Source organism: Alosa sapidissima, chromosome 2 (genome assembly GCF_018492685.1).
Source record: "Alosa sapidissima isolate fAloSap1 chromosome 2, fAloSap1.pri, whole genome shotgun sequence".
In the NCBI taxonomy this organism is placed as follows: domain Eukaryota; kingdom Metazoa; phylum Chordata; class Actinopteri; order Clupeiformes; family Clupeidae; genus Alosa; species Alosa sapidissima.
This window is the reverse complement of record NC_055958.1, coordinates 19,300,443-19,326,192: the sequence shown is the minus strand read 5'-3', so window position 1 is coordinate 19,326,192 and position 25,750 is coordinate 19,300,443. Positions and strand designations below refer to the sequence as shown.

Genomic DNA, 25,750 nt, shown 5'->3' with positions numbered 1-25,750 from the left:
AGAGCATCAGAACATCCGTGGAAGTTTCCATCCACTGAGGATGTAAGGGAAAGTGGAGGATTTCACTCCTGTTGTGGCACTAATCAACTGTGGGGAACCCTGCTGTCTCGTCTCAGTGGCCCCCCATTGCCCCAAACACTCCTCCAGTAACGTATGTGTGTAGTGGAGTGGAAGAGGCCCTGTAAACCTGAGCAAAGTGTAGGATCTCACTCTCAGGCCCTCCTTGTTCTCTGTCTCTGACTCTGACAATAAAACCTGGGGTGAGAGCAAACTTGCATCCATCCTGTGAAAAACGTTTAACACAATGGCTGTGTGTGTGACTTCTAAACAGACTGGAACAGCCAATGTCACTTGGTTTTCCCTGAGAACCCCCATGTTAATGTCTTGCTGGAAGGGCTGTTGTGAGCGTGGGGCATTGGTTGCCTTGGCAACATGTTCCATGCCACAAAACCTTTAGCTAAATTCCACCAGGTTAGCCAAACAAGTTGACCCCAAGCACAGTGTAGCAAATTAGCAAGTACATGATTAGTTAATGTTTGCATTTCTCCCCCCTTCAAGATCCAAGGGAAAGTGTGTTTGTATATTCTCAATACCTTTCATGCTAACAGTGCCTTTCCTTGATGCAGTCCACTGGTTACATTTTAGCCTAGCCTTATTTAGACTATCATCATCTATTCTAGAATGACACAAAGCCATTCTGAAGATAATTATAGCTGGGTCTTATATGTTTTGTCATATTATAAAGACTAACCGCATAATTATCTGGAGAGTTGTAGCCTGTGATAATGACACATCTTCCACTTGCTTTCTCTGTGCTCCACACTAGCCATGGCAGTGGGCCAGGGAAGCACTGATAAGCTCTCTGGCCCAGATACAGCAGTGCCATTATGAGGCTTCATCCATTCTCTTCACTACTTCATCAGAACATTTTAAAAGCTATTTTCATTGCATTGTCATAGCGTTTTCATATCTCATGAAAATGCCGGATATTGGTAGGAGGACTTCTGCATGTGGCAACAATGTTTAACGCATGGCAAAGGAATGCTCAATGTAGGAAACTGTAGGGCTCCACATTTTTGATAAACATATGCAAAAGCAAGCGAATATAACATAATACTGGTTCACCACCTAAGTTCTACTTTATCGTCAAAATTGTGCCATCCTTGCAGATGAGGAACTATTTTAAGCCCCATTCGCTTGCTGTGCTTCTACACAGGAAATCTTGAATCGAAATGAAAAAAAACAAAAAACATTGCAGAATGGAACTTGTCATGTTTCAGCTGCGTTGTGCAGCAGTGCATTCAGCACATCACCCTGAGGCAAATCAAACGTTCTAAAGTCATCATCTCACATCCCATTTTGTACAAGGAAATTTTAACAATGGTGTGGCCATGAAAGATAAATTCTAGTGGCTTGTTACGACCAAATAGTGCCAATGCTGTGGAAAATGGGTGAGTTGTTTTGATAGACTGTTTCTGAATGATCAAACTGACTGAATTAAGTACCACCAAAACACTTTATTTCTGGTCACACACATTCCAGGAGTCTTCCAAAGAGGAAACAGAGAAGGGGATACCCAGCATGCCTTGCACCAGGAAGCTGCAGGATCTGGCTGAGAAAGAATGCAAAGGGCTCTATGAGGTCCGCCAACCTCATTGTTCGTTCAGGAGCAGCAGCCCCCTCCCCAGAGTCCTAAAGGCTGGGCCTTTAGAGAGGCGCGAGCAGGGCAGATTTACAGCAGGACTCACAGGCACAAAGGAGCATGCACTGTCATAACAGCCTCACCAGGAGCCTGCTCTCACTCCCACCCAGCAGGAGCCAACACCACTAGTCACACACAACCACTCATACACAAACCCCCACAAAACTAGCATGCAGCTAGGGGCTCAGATATTTCACTGGGCTTTTGGCTACTATGAATCAATGGGTTGTGAACACCATGATAGACCTACAGCATAAGCTAATAAAACATGTGATTCCCGTTGTACTCGCTCAAAAGCAGATAAGTCTGTTGAATGTGTTTTTATATTGATCTGGACCATTTGAGTTGTAGAATTAAGGGTAAATACAGAATTTTATCCTAAAAGGGTACCTTTGAACGGTTTGAACTCTCCACCCATCCGTTGTAGTGGTGCCAAAAGTTAGCTGTTAACAAATGATAAGTGTGTACTCTTGTGTAATGCTCCACACCTCCAAATAAAGTCATAACCTTTCTCATTGATTCTCATTTGAGTCTCACCTTATAGACGCAACAGGATATTCTGGGCAAGTCCACGCAAAACATAGAAAAATAAAAACACAACCTCATTATTTGGACAGAGCAAACACAGTTCTTTTAGTTTATGAACAAGATTGACAGATAGAATGCTGTAATATTATGTCTAGCCTCTAGAAGAACCCTTTGGTCCATCTGTCAGTGAATTGCTTTACACTGGGGACATGGGTGAACTAGGCATGTCTCTTTAAGTGTTCTGCCCACTACATTCCTCTAACACATGTCTTCAGTCTATCTTGTAACCTGAAGAAATAGTTGGCAAATCAATTTATCTTAGGTTTCACAAGCCAAAGACAGAAGGCAATCACTCCAGATTGGACAGGAGCTTGTGTTACAGCTTTTGTAATGCTAGCAAATAGCAGCATAAGGTAGCCATCACCATGGCAGTAAATCTGGATAATAAAAGCAAATGCCGACAATAGGATCATAGGATAAAACACAGGATCATTTTCTAGGGGCTATTTTATAGCTGATATTTATGTTGATGTGGCTGTAACTGGGCCTTTAAAACAGAATATAAAGAACCACTTCAGAAGGTGACCCTCACATTTTATTTAACAAAATGTATACCTTTTTCTAAGACATGGCAGTATCACTGTGAATTGTATTGGATTTGTTTAGGCTTTTATGGATAATCCTGCTTTTATCCAAACAAAGAATGTTCTATCTGAAGCAGTTGTTATTTTTGCTACTGTATTGAGTCTTGCCAACAGAGACAAGGACACACATTTGATACGTATCCTTGGCCTCTTTCTTTTGTTAAACACGTTTCCTGTTTGGTCCATTTTTGTTCTATGGAGAATTGCTGCTGTTCTCCTACTGAGCAGTGCTGGGTAAGCAATATTTTGTCTAACCGGACTTTTCATTTACCTTTGTGTTGTGTTGTCCTTGAACTACTCTACTTACTTTAGTTCTTGATTTGTGTGCACATGCTTGCTTTTACTCGTTTGTTAACAATCTTCGTTGTTGATCCCCAGGAAACAAATCACCCCTCTGTTGCCTGCATTCCAAAAGAGGTGTTCCTCCCGCTCAATCAAATTGTCCAATCAGGGGAAGAAAAGCAAGGGAAAGGGAAGCTCACCTGTGGGGATCCACCTGAGTCCGTCCTTTGTACCCCAGCTCTCTCAGGTTTCCCCTCACCATTGACTACGAGACTCTCAGGCGAACTGGGGTGACCCCCCTCTCTGTGGACTCATGTTACCAAACCACCCAGGGTGAGCACTGCACCAGCATGGAAATGAAGGCTAAAGGGTGACCCTCTGGTTTTTATACTCCTGCTCCAGTTATGAGAGCAATAATGTCCCTAAGGCGTCTGCAGACCAGAACGTGTTAGTGGGATGTATGTCTAGACTGCTCAAACCCACCAATGGTTTAATTCAAGTTTATTGTTTGCTTTGACCCTGGAAATTAATATGGATGGTTAAACCTTAAACCTCAACCCTATCCAGTCTCAATGTAGATGTTTGTCCTTATACTCATTTGTAAGAGAATTTAATTGCCTTAGTTCATATACAGTATACTGCTTCTGTGGCTATTGCTCTTAGTTCATATACAGTATACTGCTTCTGTGGCTAGTGCTTAGTGCATATACAGTATACTGCTTCTGTGGCTAGTGCTTAGTGCATATACAGTATACTGCTTCTGTGGCTAGTGCTCTGACTTGTACAGAACAGACAGGGGTGGACTGGCAATCTGGACCTTCTGGAAAATTCCAGAACAACTGTCAGCCTGGCTCAATGCTTCATCAGCCTAGTAGCCTAGCGCCTATAGCTCTCCAAATAATTATACTTCACTTAGGCCTGTCAGTGGACTATATCTACGCTTTTAGTTATTGTCATTCAAGAAACTAGCAACATTTGCACCATTGCATTTTCAATATGCAGGATAGGTCAGTGGTGTAATCTATGTGATACACAGGTCTAGTGCAGTCCTGAAGCTAAGGTCAGTTAAGTAGGCCATACGTCTTGATGAGATGTGCACCAGACTCACCAAGTCGAAGGCTTTGTGAGATGTCTGTTAGTCTTAAAAAGATGAACAGACATTCAAGGCCACTTATTGATTTACCATAATGGTATATGACGTCTCTGTTGGTTTAGGCTACTTGAATGGCACAAGACATAGTAATAATCATTAATATAATGATAATTTTTGTAAAATCTGACTGGCTATTTTGAATGTGATGTTTTAACTGGCATAATATTGTGAGACTGTATCATGATAAACAGCTAAGGTGTGTGTGTGTGTGTGTGTGTGTGTGTGTGTGTGTGTGTGTATGTGTGTGTGTGTGTGTGCGTGTATATGGTAGAGGATCTATTTGGAAGAAAGTCTAGGGCCTTTTTTTAGTCCTTGTCCTTAGTCCTAGACAGAGATATCTGTCTTTTAGTTAGCTGAGCAGCAATCATATGCATAATGGACAAAACCACCTATAATTATTGCTGAAGCCAATATCAAGTCAGCTGCATCTAAAGTGGAAAGCAGTCAAAGACCACCAGTTTTTTTTACTCTTGCTTCATATTCACTTGTACTGTAGGGAATAGAGTTGTCATTTTGTCATTGTTTTGCCTGTTGTGAGTCTGTAACGCATGCTGAAATTGAAAAATAAAGAGCAGACAGTGCCTATGAAGCTGTATATTGATCCCCACTGCTAATGGGCAATAGTTATATGTAATGTGATATTGAAATTGCATGGCATATCAATGAGCCAGAGAAAATAGGACGGCATTACTGAATCTCAGATCCATGGTGGAGTTGACATATTACCTATTCCTGTCTTAAAATGTAATCATTGGTATGCATGTGCCCTATGCAGATGACACATAATGATCTTTATCAAAGCTTCCTTTGTGTGCATTGTGTAGCAGGTATGTGCATTGTTATTCTTTGAGAGCTTCCTGAATACTAGGTGGCCCAAAACGATGATGCTTCCTTCAAACCTGCTGTGTCTGTTCATGTGATAATGACCTGTTACAAAGGTCTCATAAAATGTGTAAATGCTATTTGTGATTCTAACATAACAAGAACACACAAAATGTGTTTGTTTTCTGTATGAAAATATGTGCATAGTTTTTGCACTGCACATATACACAGGAAACTGGACTTCCTCCATTGGGGTCTGTGCAGTGATCATCCATCATCTGGCTGCTTCTGCTTCTCAGCTGTTGCAGAGCCTAATTGATGCATACTTCTAGGAGAGCCATTGCTGTGCTATGAAGTGAGTGTAAGCCCTGATGATTAAGATCATGAATAACTAAAAGCAGGAAAAATAAGCTCTGGATAACTTCACTGGCTAAGCTGCTTTACTTTTCTCTGACTGCCATGGAGAACTAATTCCTGCTGATTAGTCTTCCTTTTCACCACCTCGTTTCCAACATCAAATACTAACTTTGTTTTCTCTGGAAAGTAAGCTAATGAATGAACTGCTACTAGGGATGTTTTTATATAGTCTGAAAGTCACCATCAACTTCAATATTATCTGACTCTCAGTGAATCAAGTGCAGGTTCAGCTGCCTAGGTTTCACACTTGCAAGATTTTGCAACATAGATGCTTGGTGTTTCTCTATTTTGGGATCAGTGTGGTCTATTGGTTTCTCTGTACCAGCGACGGGGGGTGATACCCTCACAATGGCTACATTGTTTCTTGCTGTGCATCTAATACTGAGCTTAGAATAGGTCATAAAAACTACCTTACTGTAAATGCAGGTCCAGTCAATTGCATTCATTTCAGTGGAGTCCAAATAACCTTTATTCTTGTCCCTAAAGATCGATTACTTGCACACACTGTCGTAAGCTTTGTCATTGGATATACTTATTTGTTTAAAGTCATATACAGTAATTTAACTGTGTGTGTGGTCACTCGTTGAAATGGGGGCAATTATCTGTAAATTATTTATTTAGATAACTTTATTTAGATAACTTTCTCTCATGCATCTCTCATGCATCTCTCATGCATTCTTCTCAAACATCTCTGTAGTCATTAGCACATCTTTCAAATAACAGGTGCAGAGTAGGTCAAGGTGTCCAGTCAGACCAAACAGTGTTGTCTTATCAGGTTAATTTTTATCAAGCCAATGAATGATTAATCTCTGAGTTTACCATTCCCCCCATTTCCTCTTATGTTGTGTAGACTTGATGACTCTCCAGGCAGGAGAACCAGGGGAGGCTTCTCTATCATGCAAACACAGTCCTCATCAATGGATGCAGTAAGCTACCTCCTCATTCACTGGCACATCTGCTGTGGCCTGAGAGGAACTGGCCCATACAAAGACCTCCTGAAGGGGAAGTTAAAACCCAGCCCACACAAATGAGTGAGAGACAGTTAAAGATGAAGCGTGCAAGCCTACAGTCCTAGGGGTGGGTCTTACTGACAGATGGAAACACGTGTTGTACTCTTTTGGCCCATGTTTTATTTACCATGCTTCGCCTGTCGCCTACAGAGGAGAGAAAACTTCTAGACCTGAATTGTTAATGCCTGTTGAGAAATATAAGTGCAAAGCCATTATCTTTTAAGATCTCATCCTCTGAGTCTTTGAAGCTTGGGCTGTGGCCAGCTTGCTTTATTGTTTTTTTTTCTGACTCACTGCCCGAGGAATTCATGGACCACAATGAAAATCATTCTGCGCACTTGCTGAAAAAGATGACCAGCGACATGGGTGATGCAGTCATCCTTTGGGGTTGAGATTTTCTCACCCTCAATTATACCCCCCTCTACTCCTCTCCGACGTGCAGATGAGCCTGTATTCAAGCCTTTGTCCCACAAAATGAAAAGCTGTGCCCACACTTTTGAGTCAGCACTCTCTACAACAAGAGTGGTATTCACATCTCTGCCCTCTACATGGATGATAAGGCAGGGGGAGAGGGAGATAGTCAGAGGCATGTAGACACGCTGGATGTGAGGAGTTGGGGAGTGAGGAGTAAGGAGACGCCTCTCTCTCTCTCTTTTCTCTCTCTCTCTCTCTCTCTCTCTTTCTCTCTCTCTCGCTCTTCTCCTTTCACACAGAGAGAATGTGAGTCATGCGATTGTTTTGAGATCCTGATGTGTTTTGGGATGATAGCAGGGCATTCCTGGCACACACACCGCACTCTTCCTCTCTGAGGATGTGCGAAGGAGTGGCAACATATCTAGCCCTGGCTGTGGAAAGAATACTGCTACTGATCTTTCTGTAAATACCCCAACATGGTGTAGTACAAGCAGACATGGGCAGTATTGTAATTATATGTATTTTAAATACGTATTTAATTACTTTAGCGTATTTTGTAATTTGTATTTTGCAGGATTGGAACAAATCGAATGTAGTTTGTAACAAAATACTTTGAGGGATTGTATTTAGAGTATTACTTAAATACTTAAAAAGCTGCATGTTAACAGTTAGTTAATGTTATTAAAGGATAACAACAGTTAACTAACTGTTAGTAATGAATTGTTAACTGCTTATTATGCACTGTTAATACCTAATAAGCACATGTTATTCTAAAGCGTTACCGAAAAATCTGTCATTTTTTCTCTAATAAGCCAACATTTCATCACTCAGTTAAATATACTAACCATTACAATAAGCTATGCTTATCATAGTCCGGGAGCCAAAGGCCAGAATCATGGTGAACCATGGTGAAGGCATGCATTTATAGCACAAAAAGGGAAATGCAGTTCAGTTTAAAAAGAGGCCGACCTGTTAAATTTGTCGCTCTACATTCATTGGTTACGGAAAAGATGGTGGGTAGTATGCCATGTCAGTGGTTCTCAACTGGTCTGACTTTGGGACCCACAATTTCCCATGTTCATAAAGTCGCGACCCATATATTTTTTTTTAGCGTTCAAGCCATGGATATGGTGAGCTACATGGTAAGACAAGCGAAGTGCCTGTAGGCTTACTTGTTTGGCATTAGCCTACATTTGTAAAGTCTTCAACTCTTAATGTCACCTTTCAACGTACTCTACAGGTATGACTTTGACAGAGGTGCCTTGTTTCTATGTGGCATTTTAGTTTTGATGGTTTCATGCTCTCATGTGCCAGCCATCTACTGCACACCACACAATGGGGTTTCTATCCTATTTTGTCCTCAGTTTAAGCGAATCCATATCTAAGCTTACTGTAGGCTACTTCAAATATTCAGAGTAGCAGCCTATATACTTCCTTTACCATTAAAAAGATCTCTAACATGACCTGTCACATAAACATTGTCTATGTCCATGACAATGACTGATATGTAGGCTACAAATAAAGTTTATAAAAAAAATAAAGGTCCAATATTAGATCTGATAAGGTATCATTTTAAATTGCTGATTTTTACATTTATTTTTAACCACAAGCTCTGCGACCCACCCAGAACGGTTCCGCGACCCACTTTTGGGTCCCGACCCACCAGTTAAGAAACACTGCTATGTTACAGTTGATTCCACTGTTGCGAAGTTTGCTTCTTGTCAGTTCAGTCATCGATATGGGATGCTGTTTACATTTTTGTTTAACAGATCTACTTCATAGGAACACCAATGTACAGAATTAATAGCCCTCTGCCAGCCAATCAGAAAATAGTATTTCTTGTCTCTTGGGGATACGTTTTCAATAATATGCCTTGTAGTTTATTTTAAAAAGTTGGTATACCATGATTATTGTGTGGATATTTTTGTATTTTCAAATGACTAATTACTTGTATTTTAATTAAATACATTTTTCACATCAGTATTTTGTATTTTATTTTGTTACATTTTATGAGCCAGTATTTGTAGTTTGTAACAAAATAGTTTTTGATGTATTTGTGCCCACCTCTGAGTACAAGACAAGGTTTTGGGCAATTTGTGATTCTTTTTGTATGGAAGATTTTTGTCTTGATGAAAAAGTTATTTTCTAGTACTATCAAACACTGCAGATGGTGTATTTGATATGTGCCGTTTCTCTGCTGCCTGTGTGCTGAGATCTAGCAGCCTGAGCTATGCAGGCTGAAGCTTAAGGATACAATGGAATGAGGCATGCAAACGTGCCTGTCCTACCCCCCTCTTTGTCTGCCCAGATTTGGGAGGTTCATTTGTCCAGCCTACTGGCTTCACAGTTGACTTGCTGGCCATCAGTGTTCCAATCGTGGCTTTGTGTTGTGAGGACAATCACTTGCTCCTTTCCACTATTATAAGTTAGATAACCATTAAAGACACCACTCTCTCTCTCTTTTGTGTCATGGAGCATGCTCTTTGCCTTGGGATTTTTACTTGGGTTGTTAATGTATTTGACCTCATGGCACTTTTATCCAAGCAATTCATATGTTTTATGCCACTGAATAAGTCAGTGCCTCATGTGCACTGACACTACATGGGTAATAAAGCAAATTACATGTGTAAGCCATTTTAATATTACAGAGAGTTTCATATATGTCAGTTATGTGTTGACATGGAAATGTATCATTGTACAAATGAGATGCCAGTGTTGAGAACTCAACTTTATTAATCTCCTTAACTGGCCTTACAAATTTTAGCCATAGCAGGTGAAGCTGGGTATATCACACTAACTTCTTAACGACCACCTCACAACATAATGACGTAAAATGTGTGTTAGGAGAAAGGAGGGGCTTTGAGCTGCACAAACTTCGGCGCCTTCACTATCGGAGCGCACTGGAACCAGCATTGCTAGTCCACCGGAGGACACTTGACGGGCGCAAGGATTGGACGGACGTTATCAGCGCGATGGGTTTTTGTGGGAGATGTTGGGAAAGTCATATATGGATTTTCTTTATCTTACTATGGATCTGTGTCGGTGCCTTCAATTTAGATACTCAACATATTCTGAGGAAGGATGGGGAACCCGGTAGCCTTTTTGGATTCTCTCTCGCCCTGCATCGCCAGTTAGTACCTACGGACAAAAGAATGTAAGTTGTGGCACTGTGTTTATCGGAATCGATTTATATCTATGGATTTGCAGGCTCAGTCACTGCCTGCATGACGTACAGTAACAGGTTCCAGTATTCGTCTCACTTTGTTCAGCGCGTGCGGCAATTGCACCTTACAGCTGCAATGCTCGTGTCACACTATAGGACAGTTATGATATAGTAACACTAAAACTAACTCAACCTTTTTTAGAAAACGTAACTGCAATGTTTGGTCTATATAACAGTTTATTTTGTCCTATTTTATGCTTACAAGCATGCAATAATGCTTATGCTTTTAAGTAGCCTATTTCACACGATTCCATACCACGAACGCGGTGGGTGATTGTGTGTGGTGTGGGGGACGTGGTCATTGTGATTGAAGGACAGGGACCATCAGAGATGGAGGGAATGCATATTGCATTTAAATAACACTTCTCTTCTCTTTCTGTTGCCATGAATGTAAGCAAGTTGTCTTGCCTTGAATTTCCCCTTGGGGATCAATAAAGTATCTATCAATCTATCTGTCTCAGATATTCAGTACATGTCTAAACAGTTAAAAGACTGGCTGACCAAATTAAGAGAGATGTTGAAAGAGGATGTTAAGCTTATGTCAAACACCCAAAGTCAAGATACAGATTTTGAGAGAGAATATTATGCTGTGGTCATTGACTGTCCATTGTGTTCTGCTGACTGTCCTTGTGGCAGGTGATTTTGTATAGGTCTGCCTTTTTCAATGCACTATTTCTCCCCACTAGTATTAATGAATATGTGGTTGACTAGATTTTGACTTGAAAGGAGAGAAAGCAATTTACAAGTTGTGGAAAAACGTACCCACGGTGACATGTTTACTGAATCTGCTGTGCTCCGCTGATACGGTAAACATGAGCTGCTGTTTGATGTCCTTACTTGGGAGTTCTTTCAGTGGAGATGGACTGTGAGAGGAAACTATCTGTGACCTCATGCATGTTTGCCCATCAGTTAGAGGAAAATGAGGCTGAGTGAATGATTGGTTTAGTGTGTGTGTGAGAGAAGAGCACCAGTTTGGAGAGCAAAGTGTGAGTTTTATGTGTGCCAAGTTACCAACTGTGGGCTTAAATGTTAGGTGTTTAACATTGGATTGGATGTTACATTGATGATACAGCAGTTTGTTAGTGTTAGACCATTTACAAACAAGATCATGTGACAGTGAATGTTTGAAATACACCACAGTGATGTAGATGATTATGCACAGACACATTGGTTAGCTTGTGACGTGTCTATCCCAGTTTGGGTCAAACACATGTGGTATCTGAACCATCAGCAGCAGACAGATCTCAGTATGATGTGTTTACTGGCAGACAGAGCTAGCTGCAGCACGCAGCCTGCACACACTGAAAGATAACACAGAGGTGATAGCCTTATTTGCTGCAGAGTCTTGATTTAGTCTTGCTAAAGCAAAAAGTCCGATAGCTGCAGACGTGACTGCCCTGGTTTTCCATCTCAAGGACCAGATGAATGTATATTTCACTTTTGCATGTAAATTCTGAGTGCCATAAAGGATACATATGATGAATGAAATAACACACTGGTTGCTAAGACAGTCTATTCAGTTGAATGACTGTGATAGCATGTCACAGTTGCTTGTAACCTATTGCTTCATTTTCTGCTTGATGATTTGACCACAGTCTTTACCACAGTCCTTAAACTGTATACTGAGGTTAGAGAGAAAAAATAACATCGGTCAGGCAAACCCTGAGAAAAACATTGAGCATCACATTTGCTTGTGTGCTTATTGCAAATTGATATAATGCTATAATGCCCCATGTTAGTGCTGGACTTCGGATTCCAAAGGTCCTGGCAGGGATTCACTCATTTTCACAGTTTATATGTTGGACATTATTAACACCATTGACATGGTGCAACATTAACAAGGGCACTAACCAGTGGCTAGCACTTCACTATGAAAGCTATACTATATAGTTACTGCTTTATGCTCAAAAGTAGAACTAAACTATTCTTAACCGGTTGACAGATAACTACAGTTCAACAGATGGACTGAGGCTGTGCTCAATGCATGCTTCCTCAGCAGAGGCTGTGTAGCACTAATGCCGCTTATAAAAGCATATTTAGTAAGCTCAACAGCTGCCGAGTTGGGTAGCAGGTGTGCTGAATAGTGTTAGACTAATTTCCTCTCTCGTCCCTAATGATTACAGTAGACTCTTATCCCTCTACTTGAGTCAGACAAGCCTCCATTGGAGGTCTGAACAATTGAGGCTTCTCGTCCTGACTGACCATTTTGCAGTTCCAGTCCAGAGTCTTTCACGCTGTCACATGTACAATTTAATGTGGAAGAGGTTTGAAGCTTTTTTGGAGGTGGAAACAGTCACATGGTTCCATTAAGATTGAAGCAGAACTATGTGTTTTATGGCACAGTGAGTTCTTTCCTTCCTCCCATTCATATAGTTTCCTTTGGAATGGAGAGGACAGGTTTGGATCCACCTTTTCCATTCTATTTGTCACAAAGGTCTCTGCACCTTCTGCAGTACAAAATATTGGATGTGTCTTCTATGAATAGCTATGTATGTATGTGTATGTATGTATGTATGTGTATGTGTGTGTGGATGGGTCAATAATGTGGTTGGCATATCTCCACTATGAAACCAGAGAAGCATCCTCTGGGTAATGCAAACAAGACCATCTGTGTGAACGTAACATGATAGATTGTCTGTAGCTGGGGAGGAAGGGGCATTTACCATACTATGTCTGATTCACTGACCGGCATAATGGAGTGGACTCTGAAATGCTTACGCTGAAATGCTTACGCACAGACTGCATTAGTGGAAGTGGAGTGTGTGCCAGTGAATCAGTCACACTCTGGCTGAGGGGGTGAAGTGCCCATCAGCAGCGTGCCAGAGGCTCCAGTTGCAGAACCTCGTCATGTGGCCGCCGGTCGAGTCCACAGCTGTGCAGCAGGCCGCGGGGCCGTCAGAGCGCGGTGACAGGTGACAGCCATCGGCCATCTTTAACACCTCCCTCTCAGCACCGGCCCCCAAACCTCAAAACCTCAAACAGCTCTGACCGCAAGCCTGCGCGCACCTGTGGTGTTGCTTTTGTTGTGTCTGCCTCCCATAATGACTCTGAGTGGGCGGCTCCTAGGAAACACATGCATGGCTATTTCTGTGTGCGAGTTGTCCTCGTCATTAAAGTCACACTCTTTGTGTGTCACACTGTTTTTGTGTGTGTGCCAAGGGTCAGCCGGGGCAAGGCTTTGTCTTTTCAGAGTTCCCACTGAAATTGCCCCATTAGGAATTACACAAGAATGCCTAATTTGGTGCTCCTCTCACACAGAAAACCTTTGAAGTGATTCATGTTTGGGAATGCTTTTCTAAAAATGACCATTTGCATAGAACTGCTCCGCTTTGCTGTATTTGGAAACACATTTGCGTCACCTGCGATTTTCTGATGGCTGCAGTCCATTCATTAGTGCTGTTGTCCACATTGCTGGAGTGGAGTAGCACAGGGGAATCAGAGCAGTGAGAGCAGTGATGAACGGGGATCGCTGGAGTCATGAATTCTTCACCAACTGACTCAGATCTGATTGTGGAAAGAGGTTTCATACCACTGAACCATGTGGTAAATAACAGCAATCATCTGAGAGAGAGTTGTTTTGTCATTCCTTTAAACCAGTGATCCAGTAAAGTAGAGTCAGACGCCCTCACTTTATCTCCCTTCCACACCACAGGGGTCTGAATGGTCCTATAATAGGAAAGCTGCTTAGGCCTCTCTGAGTTCAAAGATGCGGCTGAAGCATTTTTTTCTTCCCTCATAATGAGCAGCTTGTTTTCCATGTGTGTTAAAGGCAGTGGATGTAAAAGTGTAGAGTAGCAAGTGCATGTCAGAATTGGCCCTCAGCAACTTGTGAGATTCTACAGTGTTGGCTGAAAGGCGTTGCACTGCTCTGTCTCCAGCAGACCCAAACCACTTTTACATCCCCACAGCTCTGTGGTGAGGGGACACATTCCAAGTATCTCCAAGTGTGCAATTGGCAATCAGGAAACGCAAATGAATGACACATTCCAAAGAGTTGTAAAAGCAGAAGAGAGACATTTGCACCAGACCAAAATGGGACCAAACGGTTTTAAAAAAGTTTTAAAACAGAGTTATCAAACAGGAAAAGGAAACCTGGCAGTTAGTTAAAAAGTATGTGAAAGTGTGTCATGGGTCATGTCAAAGTTTTGTGCAGAAGTCCTTTTTCTTGCTTTTACATACATTCTGGCAGCCCCTAAAGCATTTATTTCCCCAGTTCCACTTATGTTTAGCCTCTTGTCCCCCTGTGCATGGGCAGGCTCTGGCCAATGCCAGGCTGGAAAATGTGACCCAGTAATTTTTTTTCTAAATTCCCAACAATAAGCTGCCTGTTTGCACTGTTAGCCCAACGGAGATAGATTTACATTTGCTGAAGTACCCGGCAGCGCAGTTCATTCATAAAAGCCTCTCAAAGAGATTGCTGCACAGGCTTTTATTACAATGGCAATCATTTGCTGGCCTCTGGAGGATTATGTGTCAAAATAAGCTAAGTGGTTCAATCAGCTCACTCTTCAGACAAAGGTAGATTTTCTCCTCTTGCAGAAAGGAGCTGTTCTCAGCAGAGCCACTGGAGCAAGTGAGAGAGGTCAGCTGTAGTGTAAAGGTATCTTATGATAGACAGGTTTCTATTGTAGATCATCACTGACTTTAACGGCAGGTTGGGTACATTCCCTTTTCCTGTTGCTACTGTTTGGTGCTATGTCATGGCACTGACACTTACTGGCTGAAATTTAGATTGGACGTTCCAGTAAACACCAAGGTTGTGTTGCTGACTGTGCACTTAAACAGTGTATTAGATTACTAAGGTACCGTAGTTAGCTGCCCGTGGAAAGACCTTTTTTGTTTTTAATTCTCCAGTGGAGCAGTTATCAATGGATGTAGGCATCAGATGAATCTTCAACAATCATCAACCATTTTTTAGAATGTGTTCTTATGTCAGATTTGAAAAACAAACTTAACAATAATGCTGAACAATGACCTGTATGTGTGCTGTATTTTGTGCACCCTCAGTTGGAACTCTGAATATATGGATCTAATACAGTGCAGCCCTGATTTGTACTGTTCTGTCTCCTTTCACTTCATTTGTCACAATGAATTATTGAGCCGTCACAGCTGTTTGTACATCTGCTGCTGAAGCTGCTGTCAGTTCCATTCAGTCTCAAAACAAATAGTCATTAGCACTGGTGTAAGGGAACAATAAGATGTCATTTGTTATTCAGGTTGTGTTTACCTGAAACCTTTTGTTTGGTTGACCATGACCATGATAGTACAATTTTACAAATGCCTTGTTTCACTATACCTTAAAGAAAGATGTCATTATAAAGTTGTGAAGATGTAAAGTTATATTCTTAAAGTACATAATACATCATTTACCAAACCTACAGCCTATCTTTAGTGAAACATAACAAATACAAATACAATAGATGACATAGATAACAACATAGATAGAGAGAAACAGCACAGATATGAAGTGAGTGGAAATGAGTTTGCGGTAGAGCATATTGCTCATGTATCTGTCGTATGCAGGCTGCTGGTTGGAGCTCCCAGGGCCAGGGCCTTGGCTCAGCAGATGGCCAACATCACTGGAGGCCTGTATAGCTGTGACATCACGTCCCAGTCACATGACTGTGAGCGTGTTGAGTTCGATAATGAAGGTGAGTGCTCTGCCTCGAGTGTCCTCCTCACTCTTAGACCATATCATGTCTTTCTCACGCGCTAATGACATGCTGCGTTCACACAGCCGACGTGAGCGTGGAGAACAAGGAGAACCAGTGGATGGGTGTGACAGTGCAGAGTCAAGGACCAGGAGGCAAGATTGTGGTAAGTCAGTGGCTTTGCTCTCCCAACAGAGGTATTCCAAATCAATATCACAGGGTTAAAGGACCCACATTAACCAGCAACTTTGTATAAGTGGTGTTTCTGGTAAGCAGGCTTACTCAGGTGCATGTGTTTTGATACGATGTGATGGTTTCGCCGGTGTGCAGACTTGTGCTCATCGCTATCAGAGGAGGCTTTTTGGGAACACGCGTCAAGAGTCGCGCGACATCATTGGTCGCTGCTTCGTCCTGAGTCAAGACCTGACCATTGACCGTCTTTCAGATGAGGACGGTGGGAACTGGAAGTTCTGTGAGGGCCGAGCGAGGGGCCATGAGAGATTCGGCTCTTGCCAGCAGGGTCTCTCCGCTACCTTTACCAAAGATTATCACTATGTGGTCTTTGGAGCCCCAGGAGCCTATAACTGGAAAGGTAGTATTGTTACCACATGTGCCTTATGTCTTTTTCTTCTTCTTAATTTTATTTTTTGAACACCGGGGGTCCATAGTCTAATGGAAAGCGAATTCATCAATTATTCATAAATGCAATTAATTATTCATTCATTCATTTACAACTATGTGGTCGGTAAGAACACTATTGTATGCATGTCATCAGTGTGATGCATTTGATATTTCCTCACATTTTCACATATGCACTCTTCTTGTTGCAACCATTTATGTGGTTTGGTCTGTGTATCTGTGCTGGCTGGCGCCGGCCTCACTCTCTGTTTCATTCCACCAACGCCTCCACTCCTCCCTCCTCCAACTGCCACAGGCATCGTGCGGGTGGAGCAGAAGAACAACACCCTGATGGAAATGGGCCTTTACGACGACGGGCCTTACGAGGTCGGGGATGAGAACCGACTGGACCCGCTTCTTGTGCCAGTGCCTGCAAACAGTTACCTTGGTAGGTTTTGCTCTTGGGAGGAAATGGTGAGCTCTTGGCAAGTTTACCACTACACAAACACCTCCTAGGCCCCCACTGTGCCTTTCACTTCCTCCCCTGAGTCTGTGTGATACTGTATCTGAACTCACGTATCCTGTTCATGACTAATCCGTCTGCTGTCAGTCCTGATCTGTTCTTCAACAGTGCACATCTCTTCCTCTACGTCGTAATAAGGGCAAATCTGTAGATGTGACCTCCAATAGCTACCTAGGTTTGTGAGGCCTCTTGGCGTTCGGTTTTCTATCATATGCTCTTCAAGGCTACGCCACCACAGCTCCATGGTAGATTTCATGAGGCTGACTCATCATAATCATGAGGGCATCATGTCATGGGTGAGGGGCAGGAATGCACGCCGTTCCATGGTTCGTTTTGTACCATGAGCATATCTCAGGTGTTCTTTGGTCTTCGCTCAGTTTACAAATGCTTGAGTAACGTAAGGAATGTCACTCTTGTCTCACTGTCTGCCTGTGTGTTTGTGCCTTGTATAGATGTATCTCAGACCAGTCCTTCAATTCAGCCATTTTTCATCATTTTGCATATGCATGGTTCTTAATTCTCCTTTTTTTAAGTGCCATCATTCTGAACAGTCTAAACATTTGATCTGCAGGGTTTTCGCTTGACTCTGGGCACAGTATCACCAGAAAAGGAGAACTAACTATTGTGTCTGGGGCTCCAAGAACTAACCACAGTGGGGCTGTGGTTCTGCTAAGAAAGGAAGGGGAAGTTTCCACCATGCTCTCCCCAGAGTTCATTCTAGAAGGCCCTGGGCTGGCATCCTCCTTTGGATATGATGTTGCCGTGGTCGACCTAAATAATGATAAGTAAGTGTGTGAAACAGTATATGAATATTCACCACATAAATATTAGAGACATATAATCATAAGATTAGAATAGAAATCCACAAGACTAACAAAATTGTGCTCTAATTCTCCAGGTGGCAGGATATTGTTGTCGGAGCTCCACAGTTTTTCCTGAAAGACAGCGAAGTGGGAGGGGCTGTGTATGTTTACATCAACAAGGCTGGCAGGTGGAATGACATCACCCCAATCCGTCTCAATGGAACCAAAGACTCCATGTTTGGCTTGGCTGTGGAAAACATTGGAGACATCAACCTGGACACCTTTCAAGGTTTTGCATTGTTTTGCTGTAATTTAATAAAAAGTTATTTAGACATTTTTTGACCCTAAAGTGTAACAATGCAACTGTCTATTCTCTCTCTCTGTCTTCCTCCCACACATCCTTTCTGTTCCTCACCTTTTTGCTCTCTGGCAGACATAGCTGTTGGAGCTCCCTATGATGATGACGGGGCAGGAAAAGTGTATATTTACCATGGCTCCGCTAATGGAATCATCACCAAACCTGCACAGGTTAGTGCTTTCCTGACGTAATGCTGCACGTCTCTTTAGATAAGAGGTAATGCTGCACATCTCGTTAGATAAGAACACCACGGTTGTGTGAACAGTAGTCCATTGCCGAGAGAGTGAGTGAGAGCGAGAGAGTCTATCTGAAATTCTAAAATTTGCTGCACTAAAAAACATTCGCATCTGCACGGCACAGATATGTGCCGTTCTGACTATTTACTCTGGACAATCAATACCATGCTGTTATTTTACGGTAGCTTCGCTTGGGTGCCCTTTCTTGCCTTGCCTTCACACTTGACTGCATGTGCCAGTTTTACTGTAAACACTACATTGGAAATTATTTCATTTTAGGTTCTCAAAGGGAGACAACACAATATTAAGTTATTTGGATACTCCCTAGCTGGAAACATGGACCTTGATAAAAATTCGTATCCTGATATTGCTGTCGGGTCCCTGTCAGACGCAGTGTTTGTTTATAGGTATCCCTTTATTTACTTACTACTTACAAGCATTTTATTTATTTTGTAATTTGTAAAAATGTAATTTATACATATATATATATATATATATATATATATATATATATATATATATATATATATATATATATATATATATATATATATTTATATCTGGCGGTACTTACAATGTATGTCTATGCTGCTTCCTCAGGGCCAGGCCTGTCATAAGTATCAAAAAGGATGTGACTGTAACACCAAAGAAGATTGACCTGACAAAGAAAACCTGTGGGAACAGCATATGGTATGATTTTAAAACAAGAAATCAACATTAATGGATTATGTTAAATGTTGCTCAATTTTACCATTTTACCATTTGTTATTCACAGTCTCACAGTTGAAGCTTGCTTTTCCTACAAAGCCAACCCTTCAACATACAGCCCTAGAATCAGTAAGTAGTTGATATCTCTAATATCACATAAAGTCCCGTCCTCCTGACACCATTGGCTAGAAACTGTTTTGTTTCTCTTGTCAGCTATTTCCTACCTGTTTGAGGCTGAATCGGAACGGCGCAAGCAGGGACTTATGTCCAGAGTGACATTCCTTAAAAAGGCAGACTCGGATCAAGACTTCCAGTCCAGTGGAAAACTGGAACTCCAAAGACAGAACAAGAAGGCATGCTTTCGATCCGAACTTAGACTTCAGGTGCCTGACCTTCTGTCATTATAATCTGAATTTGGATTGACACTGCCATATTCTGTCTAGCTTGAAATAGTTTTACTCACACTCATTTTTACACATGATTATTTTTTAGCACATAGTTTGGAGGATAGGTAGAAATTTAAAGGAGTACCAAAATCATCATCTGTTTTATGAATGTCTACAGAGGGTTTAGTTTCTACAGAAATAAGGACAATAGCTTGAACTAATTTCACAGTATCTTGGGAAAGGGTAGAAGGGCATAGCGTTTCCTGCTGCCTTTAAATTGGATGTTTTTGCAAGATCTTGCACATCCTGGATTTTTGCATTGATGCCTTTCATATGCCTCAGGACAACATTAAGGATAAAATCAGGGCCATTCCCATCGAGGTGTCCGTGGCCATCCAGAGCAGTAAGCGGGGCAAGAGGCAGAGCGCACTACCTCAGCTCATCCCTGTGGTGAACTCGTCCGACTCAAGCAAGGTCCTCGCAGAGGTAAGCATGTGGTCTGGCTGGCTGGAGACAGGGGAGGGAGTCCTGAGAGGAAGACCTTATAACATCCACTGCTGATATGAATCCGCACAGGTGCACTTCTTGAAGGAAGGATGTGGAACTGACAACATCTGCCAGAGCAACTTGGAGCTTCAGTACAGATTCTGCTACCGCGAAGCTAATCAGGATGTGTTTCCACCTCTGTCTTTGTGAGTGTGATTGCGAATGATAGTGATCGAAATTGACAGATGGTGTGACATCAGTTTTAATGCTTCTGCTTACAGTTTCGCACTCAGTGTTTAGGTCAACATAATGAGCTCTTGGTGTAAATCCAAATGTTTCAATCATTATTATCATCATATAATATCATCACCATATTATGTTGTCATTCAAATCATTTTATTTTTATTTTGCATGTGTATTACCTCATCTTAATAATTACTGTGTAGATAGGCTGGTTGGGATACATCCAACATTTCATTGTTCTTTTTTAGGCAAAATGGTGTTCCACTGATCTCCCTGAGTGATCAGAAGGACATCGCTCTGGAGCTGACGGTGACTAACAGGGGTGGGGACGACGCCTATGAGGCCAAGCTGGTGGGGATGTTCCCCAGCTCACTGTCCTACTCTGCCTTCCGCTCTCAGAAGACTGGGGTAAAGTCGCATCAGGGGCACACTTTTTGGTGGGCCCAATTACCTCTATTCACCAAATCTCTTGTGAGGATGATAGCCAATGACTTTTCAATCTTTCTCTGTAGGATAAGCAAGTAATTTGTGCAGCAAATCAAAATGGCTCTCAAGCAGACTGTGAACTTGGCAATCCACTCAAAAGAGATGCAGAGGTATTTGTCTTTATATATTCTGTACATTATGCCACTTCTATCAATATATGTAATTTATACCACTGGATCTAATGAAAGGATTGTTATTTCTAGCTGAAGTTCTACATCATATTGAGCACAGCAGGCATCTCTCTCAACACCACTGAAATTGCTATCAATCTTCTCCTTGAAACGTAAGAAATAAAATGACATTTCACTTGTTTAAAAAGCAAACCTTTAAATAGAATGCTCAATTAAAATGATATGCAATAACATCCCCTGGTAATAACACTGTCTCATAGAACCAGTCAGCAGGAGAGGCAGGTCAAAGTGGAGGCCAAGGCAAAAGTTGTGATTGAGCTGATGCTGTCTGTCCACGGGTAAGCATCTGAATAAGGATACGTTCTACGGGAAAGTTAACAGAGTGAATGTGAATAACACCAATAGAAACACACTGTTTCCTGATGTCCTGCAGGGTGCCCAAGACTCCCCAGGTGTACTTTGGCGGTGATGTCAAGGGAGAGAGCGCCATGACCTCTGTGGAGGACATCGGCTCTTCGATTGAATACGAATTCAGAGTAACTATCCCTTTGCAATTTTTCTCTGTTATTTTACTGGCTTGTTTCAGTTATGTAACGTTTGCTAAAGCATTTGACGACTGGACATAGAACACTCACTTTGATTGATGATCACCACTGTTGATCCAACTTCATCTTGGATGTCCTTTGATGCCCCCTGACCAGATTGCCAATCGTGGGAGGCCTTTAAAGTCCTTTGGCACCGCTTCACTAAACATCCAGTGGCCTAAAGAGAGTTCTGTGGGGAAGTGGCTTTTGTATCTCGTGGATATTGAGACGGAGGGCTTGGATCAGATCACATGCTCACCAAACGCAGAGGTTAACCCTCTTGGATTTCCTAAGGTATGTGCAACCTCTGCGTTCATCACTCAGACTATAGTCACTGTACAACAATAAAACCCATTCTGTTAAGTGTGATCTACCAAAATGAACCTGTGTGTAGGAATCAAAACCATCCCGGCAGAAACGTGCGGTTGAGGAGCGGAAAACAAGGGAAGGAGGAGGGCTCAGTTCTCTGTTTGCTGAAAAAAGGAAATACAAAACACTGGTAATTATAACTGTTGTCTGCAATTCTATACAGTAGAGACTTTTTTTTGTGAACATCAATATAAAATGGCAGGTTAGGGGTAAACTGTCTGATCATTCTTTCTGTGACAGACCTGCAATAATGGAGTGAAATGTGTGGAGATCAAGTGCCCCCTGCAGGGCTTAGATAATACTGCAGTCATTCGGCTGAGGTCTCGCCTCTGGAACTCCACATTCCTTGAGGTAAGTCAACTGCCACACGTGCATAGTCTTCATATACTGCTCTTATTCATATATTCACACTGTCCATGATATATACATCTTATGCTTAACATCTTTCGTGTCCCATCATATTTTCTTTCAAAACAGGAGTATACTACCCTCAGTTATCTTGATTTGATATTCAAAGCATCACTCAGCCTTGATGTATCCACACAGAATATTATCCTGAGAGATGCAGAAACTGAGGTGAATAGCTCTCTTTTGGTACTGCTTATGCCTGGAATAAAGGTTTAATAAAAAAAAAATGCCTTGCTGTGATATTGCTCTCAATGCCTTATATTCATCTCATATGCTCTGGCCAATCAGAACAACCACTGATTTCCACAACTGTGCTCTGTCTGTCCTAGATGAAAATCACGGTGTTCCCAGAGAAGACAGTGGCCCTCTACAGTGGAGTCCCCTGGTGGATTATCCTGGTGGCAGTGCTTGCAGGCATTTTAATGCTGGCTCTCCTGGTGTTCTTGCTGTGGAAGGTAAGCAATTAGGGAAAAAAAGACTTTATGGGTTCAGAACATCAAAGGACTAAGTGCTTTTAACATTACATCACCACATGGTAGCACAGAGTTTTAGGTCATGGAGAAGGTTGTTGATTGCAGTGATTCACCCCCTTGCTCCCTTTCTAGTGTGGGTTCTTCAAGAGAGCTAAAAAAGACCAGTTTGATGCGGCGTATCAGAAGGCTGAGATCCATGTCCAGCCGTCTGATAAAGAGAAAGTCACAACTGAGGCTTAGTACCTCAACTCATGGGTAAAATAAAAAAAAAAAAAACAAGTGTGGGCTTCTCAACCAGCATGGTGTGTCAGCTTTAACAGACTAACTTTGGCTTGAGTGAAAACATGGCAGCTTACTGTCTTTCAGCAAGGCAAATCTAACTGGCTTTGTTGCTAATGTGTTTGCATTTGAAGAAAGTTGGTGTGCATTTTTATTCTTCATGCATTTTGCTGAACTCACAGTCTCTTGTGTCTTCTCGCTGTCTCTGTGATGTGTGCCTTGGAAGTTACCTGTGTGTGATTTAAAGGCTTTGTTTGTGCTTGGAGGTTACCTGTGTGTGATTTAAAGGCTTTGTTTGTGCTGCCGTGCCGTCACTGTTTGCCTCTCAGTCCACACTGGGGCTACTTGCACTGTTTCTTACATGTCAAGCATGCATTCTGACCAGCTGCCACCAAAATGCGTGTCTGACATTTCCTGTTACAGATGATCAACACTTTATTGATTAATCAACAAACCTTCAGACAGACAAATGTTTTTTATTGAATCAATTTCCATATTCATTCTTGTTAACAGTGTGGATTTTTCAAGCATGCCAAATATGAGGACACCGTGCCTAGATACCATGCTGTGCGTATACGGAAAGCTCCGAAACAGTTTAAGGATGGAAAGATTCAACTAAGTCCGTTTGAGAAAAAGCAATGGATGACAACATGGACTGACGATGAGAGTTACTCTTAAAACACAATGTCAACATCCATGGTGCTGACTACTCTTGTAAGAAGATCTGGAGTTACAATTTCAATGGCCCAGGGAACTCATCTTCAATGTTTTTTCTTTTGCACACTTGAAACTGATGTTTTTAAATGTCTTACCATTTGTTTATCATTAATATACATTGATACAGTGCAAGAATTCCAGGGAAAAGAATAAACTGACACTTGGGATTTCCACCTGGATACTCAGAGTTGACAGAAAGAGGAGAAACACAATGTCTCAAGATGACCAAAGTAGACAGTTTCTTTGAGGCAACAGACCTTATCAAATGTACATCTTTTTTGTAATGGCATATCAGTCATCATTAATCTGCTTCAGCCAGTTCACAAAAATGACCAGAAAATTGTTTTGTATATATTTATTTTTAGTACACTGTGTATATTTATTTTTTCATGACCTGTAAATTCATTTATGTGCCAAAGAATTTGTCTTTTTTTTTCATTTTATAATTACATTTTTGAGGAAGCATGAGAGACTGGCACCTCTTGCAGCATGTGTTTATGTTGCTGCCAGGTACAACACAAAGCATCAAACCTCTTTAAACACAAAATGATCTTGTGATGTGAGCTTGGTCCCTATGACCTATGGAGACTTTGCACTTGTGTGACATACCAAGTCAGTTAGGCTTGTCAAAAAACCCTTGCTTGTAAACTCAAAGGGCTGGTTTTTTATGATTGGATTAAGCCTAGTTTTAGACTAAAAGAGAACAATGAATATTTTCATTGAAGAAAAAAAACCTATAGTCTTGAACTATGTAATCATTCACGACAAAGTGGACCAAAAAGTAGTAGATTATCATACAAGCCATGTAGTTTTTACACTGTTTCGACCAGATTTAAGATGTTCTAGTATTGCTTGGACTATTGCAATATTGCATTTTTATTTCCCCTTTCAAAAGTGACAATTGTTGAACTGTGAAGGTAGGATAGTGTCTGTAGTATAGATTATTGGGCCAACAGCTAGAGAGATCTGCTATGATTCATCAGGTACAATGTAGGATATGTTTACAGACTCTCTTACATAATTGTGTAACTACTGTGTCCATGATGATATGATCAATTTCATGGTAAAGGATTCAATATGAATTTCAGTCTGTTTATAACTTAACAAAGGGACATTTTTAACATTCTATTTTAGAATCCTGCAAGTGAAAATAATTAAATAAGTTAAGTAAATAAGAAGCAAGCGCACACACTAGTTACACTTTATCTTGATGTATTTCTGGTTTTCTAGTTTGAGGAATGAGGAATGCAAGTAGGCTCAGATGGAGGAATATGGTTTGGGTAAGGTGCTATTATGATTAGGTTTGGAGGGGTTCATGAACTGAGGTTTAGTCTGGTTATGGCAAAGTTTAGCTGACAGTTGAGAGTTACATGACAGATACTGGATAGATTAAAGATGGTGTACAAACTGCAGACTGTCTTTCATATGCTGTCCAAATAAATTGTTATTTTGTGTTTTTGTAAATGTCATCACTGGTATATTTAGTCTTGTCCTGCAAAATGTATGGCGCTCTCAAAGGGCTACACTGAAATTAAGTCTCTTAAAAATTAAAAATCTCTAAAATGTCTTAGAGGTGTATTTGTATTGTGGATCGGTTGCGCAACCAGGCTTAGGCAATGGCATGGCTTATTATGACTGCCAGGCTAGCGAAGCGGCGGCCATATAGGTTTAGTGAGATTTTTTCCCCCAGTAATTTTCTGTCAGTGATTCCCAGGACACTGAAAGACCGGGCTGCACGAAACTTGATGGGCATGTAGGGCCTAGGATGACCAAATTATTTTTAAATGTGTGCATTTAGTGACTGTACACCAGTCCGCCTGTAGATGGCCGGACACAGTTTTCTGTGAATATCTCGAGAACTGTAGGGCCTAGGACCAAATTATTTTTGTATGTTGGTCTCCAGGGGCCGTGTCAACACATCCCATATCCACTCATTTGAGGTATAGTGCCACCTACATATGAATGAGTGTGTGTCTGTGTGCGTATGTGCGTGTGTGTGTGCATGTGTGGGAGTGTGTGCATGCCTGTGTTTGTGTGTGTTTGCGTGCATGTGTACTGTGTTTGTGTCTGTGTGTTATTTTATGTGTGTGTGTGTG

At 41.5% G+C, this 25,750-nt stretch overlaps 1 protein-coding gene across 1 annotated transcript; it reads left to right on the top strand.

Annotated features, from left to right (window-relative positions):
- Window positions 1-9,872: 9,872 nt before the first annotated feature.
- On the top strand, window positions 9,873-25,221 carry itga6a (integrin, alpha 6a). The gene is made up of 26 exons (XM_042084025.1): window positions 9,873-10,126; window positions 15,719-15,846; window positions 15,933-16,012; window positions 16,177-16,438; window positions 16,781-16,912; window positions 17,559-17,772; window positions 17,886-18,079; window positions 18,224-18,318; window positions 18,664-18,791; window positions 18,985-19,074; window positions 19,160-19,221; window positions 19,306-19,475; window positions 19,821-19,964; window positions 20,055-20,170; window positions 20,456-20,615; window positions 20,720-20,803; window positions 20,897-20,976; window positions 21,085-21,162; window positions 21,258-21,360; window positions 21,526-21,702; window positions 21,803-21,907; window positions 22,018-22,128; window positions 22,255-22,353; window positions 22,515-22,640; window positions 22,791-22,913; window positions 23,451-25,221. Exons 1-25 carry the CDS (start codon window positions 9,945-9,947, stop codon window positions 22,896-22,898), a joined length of 3,228 nt encoding a protein of 1,075 aa, XP_041939959.1. The 5' UTR covers window positions 9,873-9,944; the 3' UTR covers window positions 22,899-22,913; window positions 23,451-25,221.
- Window positions 25,222-25,750: the final 529 nt, after the last annotated feature.

Excerpts from the sequence above, each read along its gene's own strand:
- itga6a (XM_042084025.1), top strand. The coding sequence starts at position 9,945 with ATGGGTTTTTGTGGGAGATGTTGGGAAAGTCATATATGGATTTTCTTT. Across the intron at positions 15,847-15,932 it reads TGTTGAGTTCGATAATGAAG|CCGACGTGAGCGTGGAGAAC; the intron begins GTGAGTGCTCTG and ends GCGTTCACACAG. Across the intron at positions 16,013-16,176 it reads GACCAGGAGGCAAGATTGTG|ACTTGTGCTCATCGCTATCA; the intron begins GTAAGTCAGTGG and ends GCCGGTGTGCAG.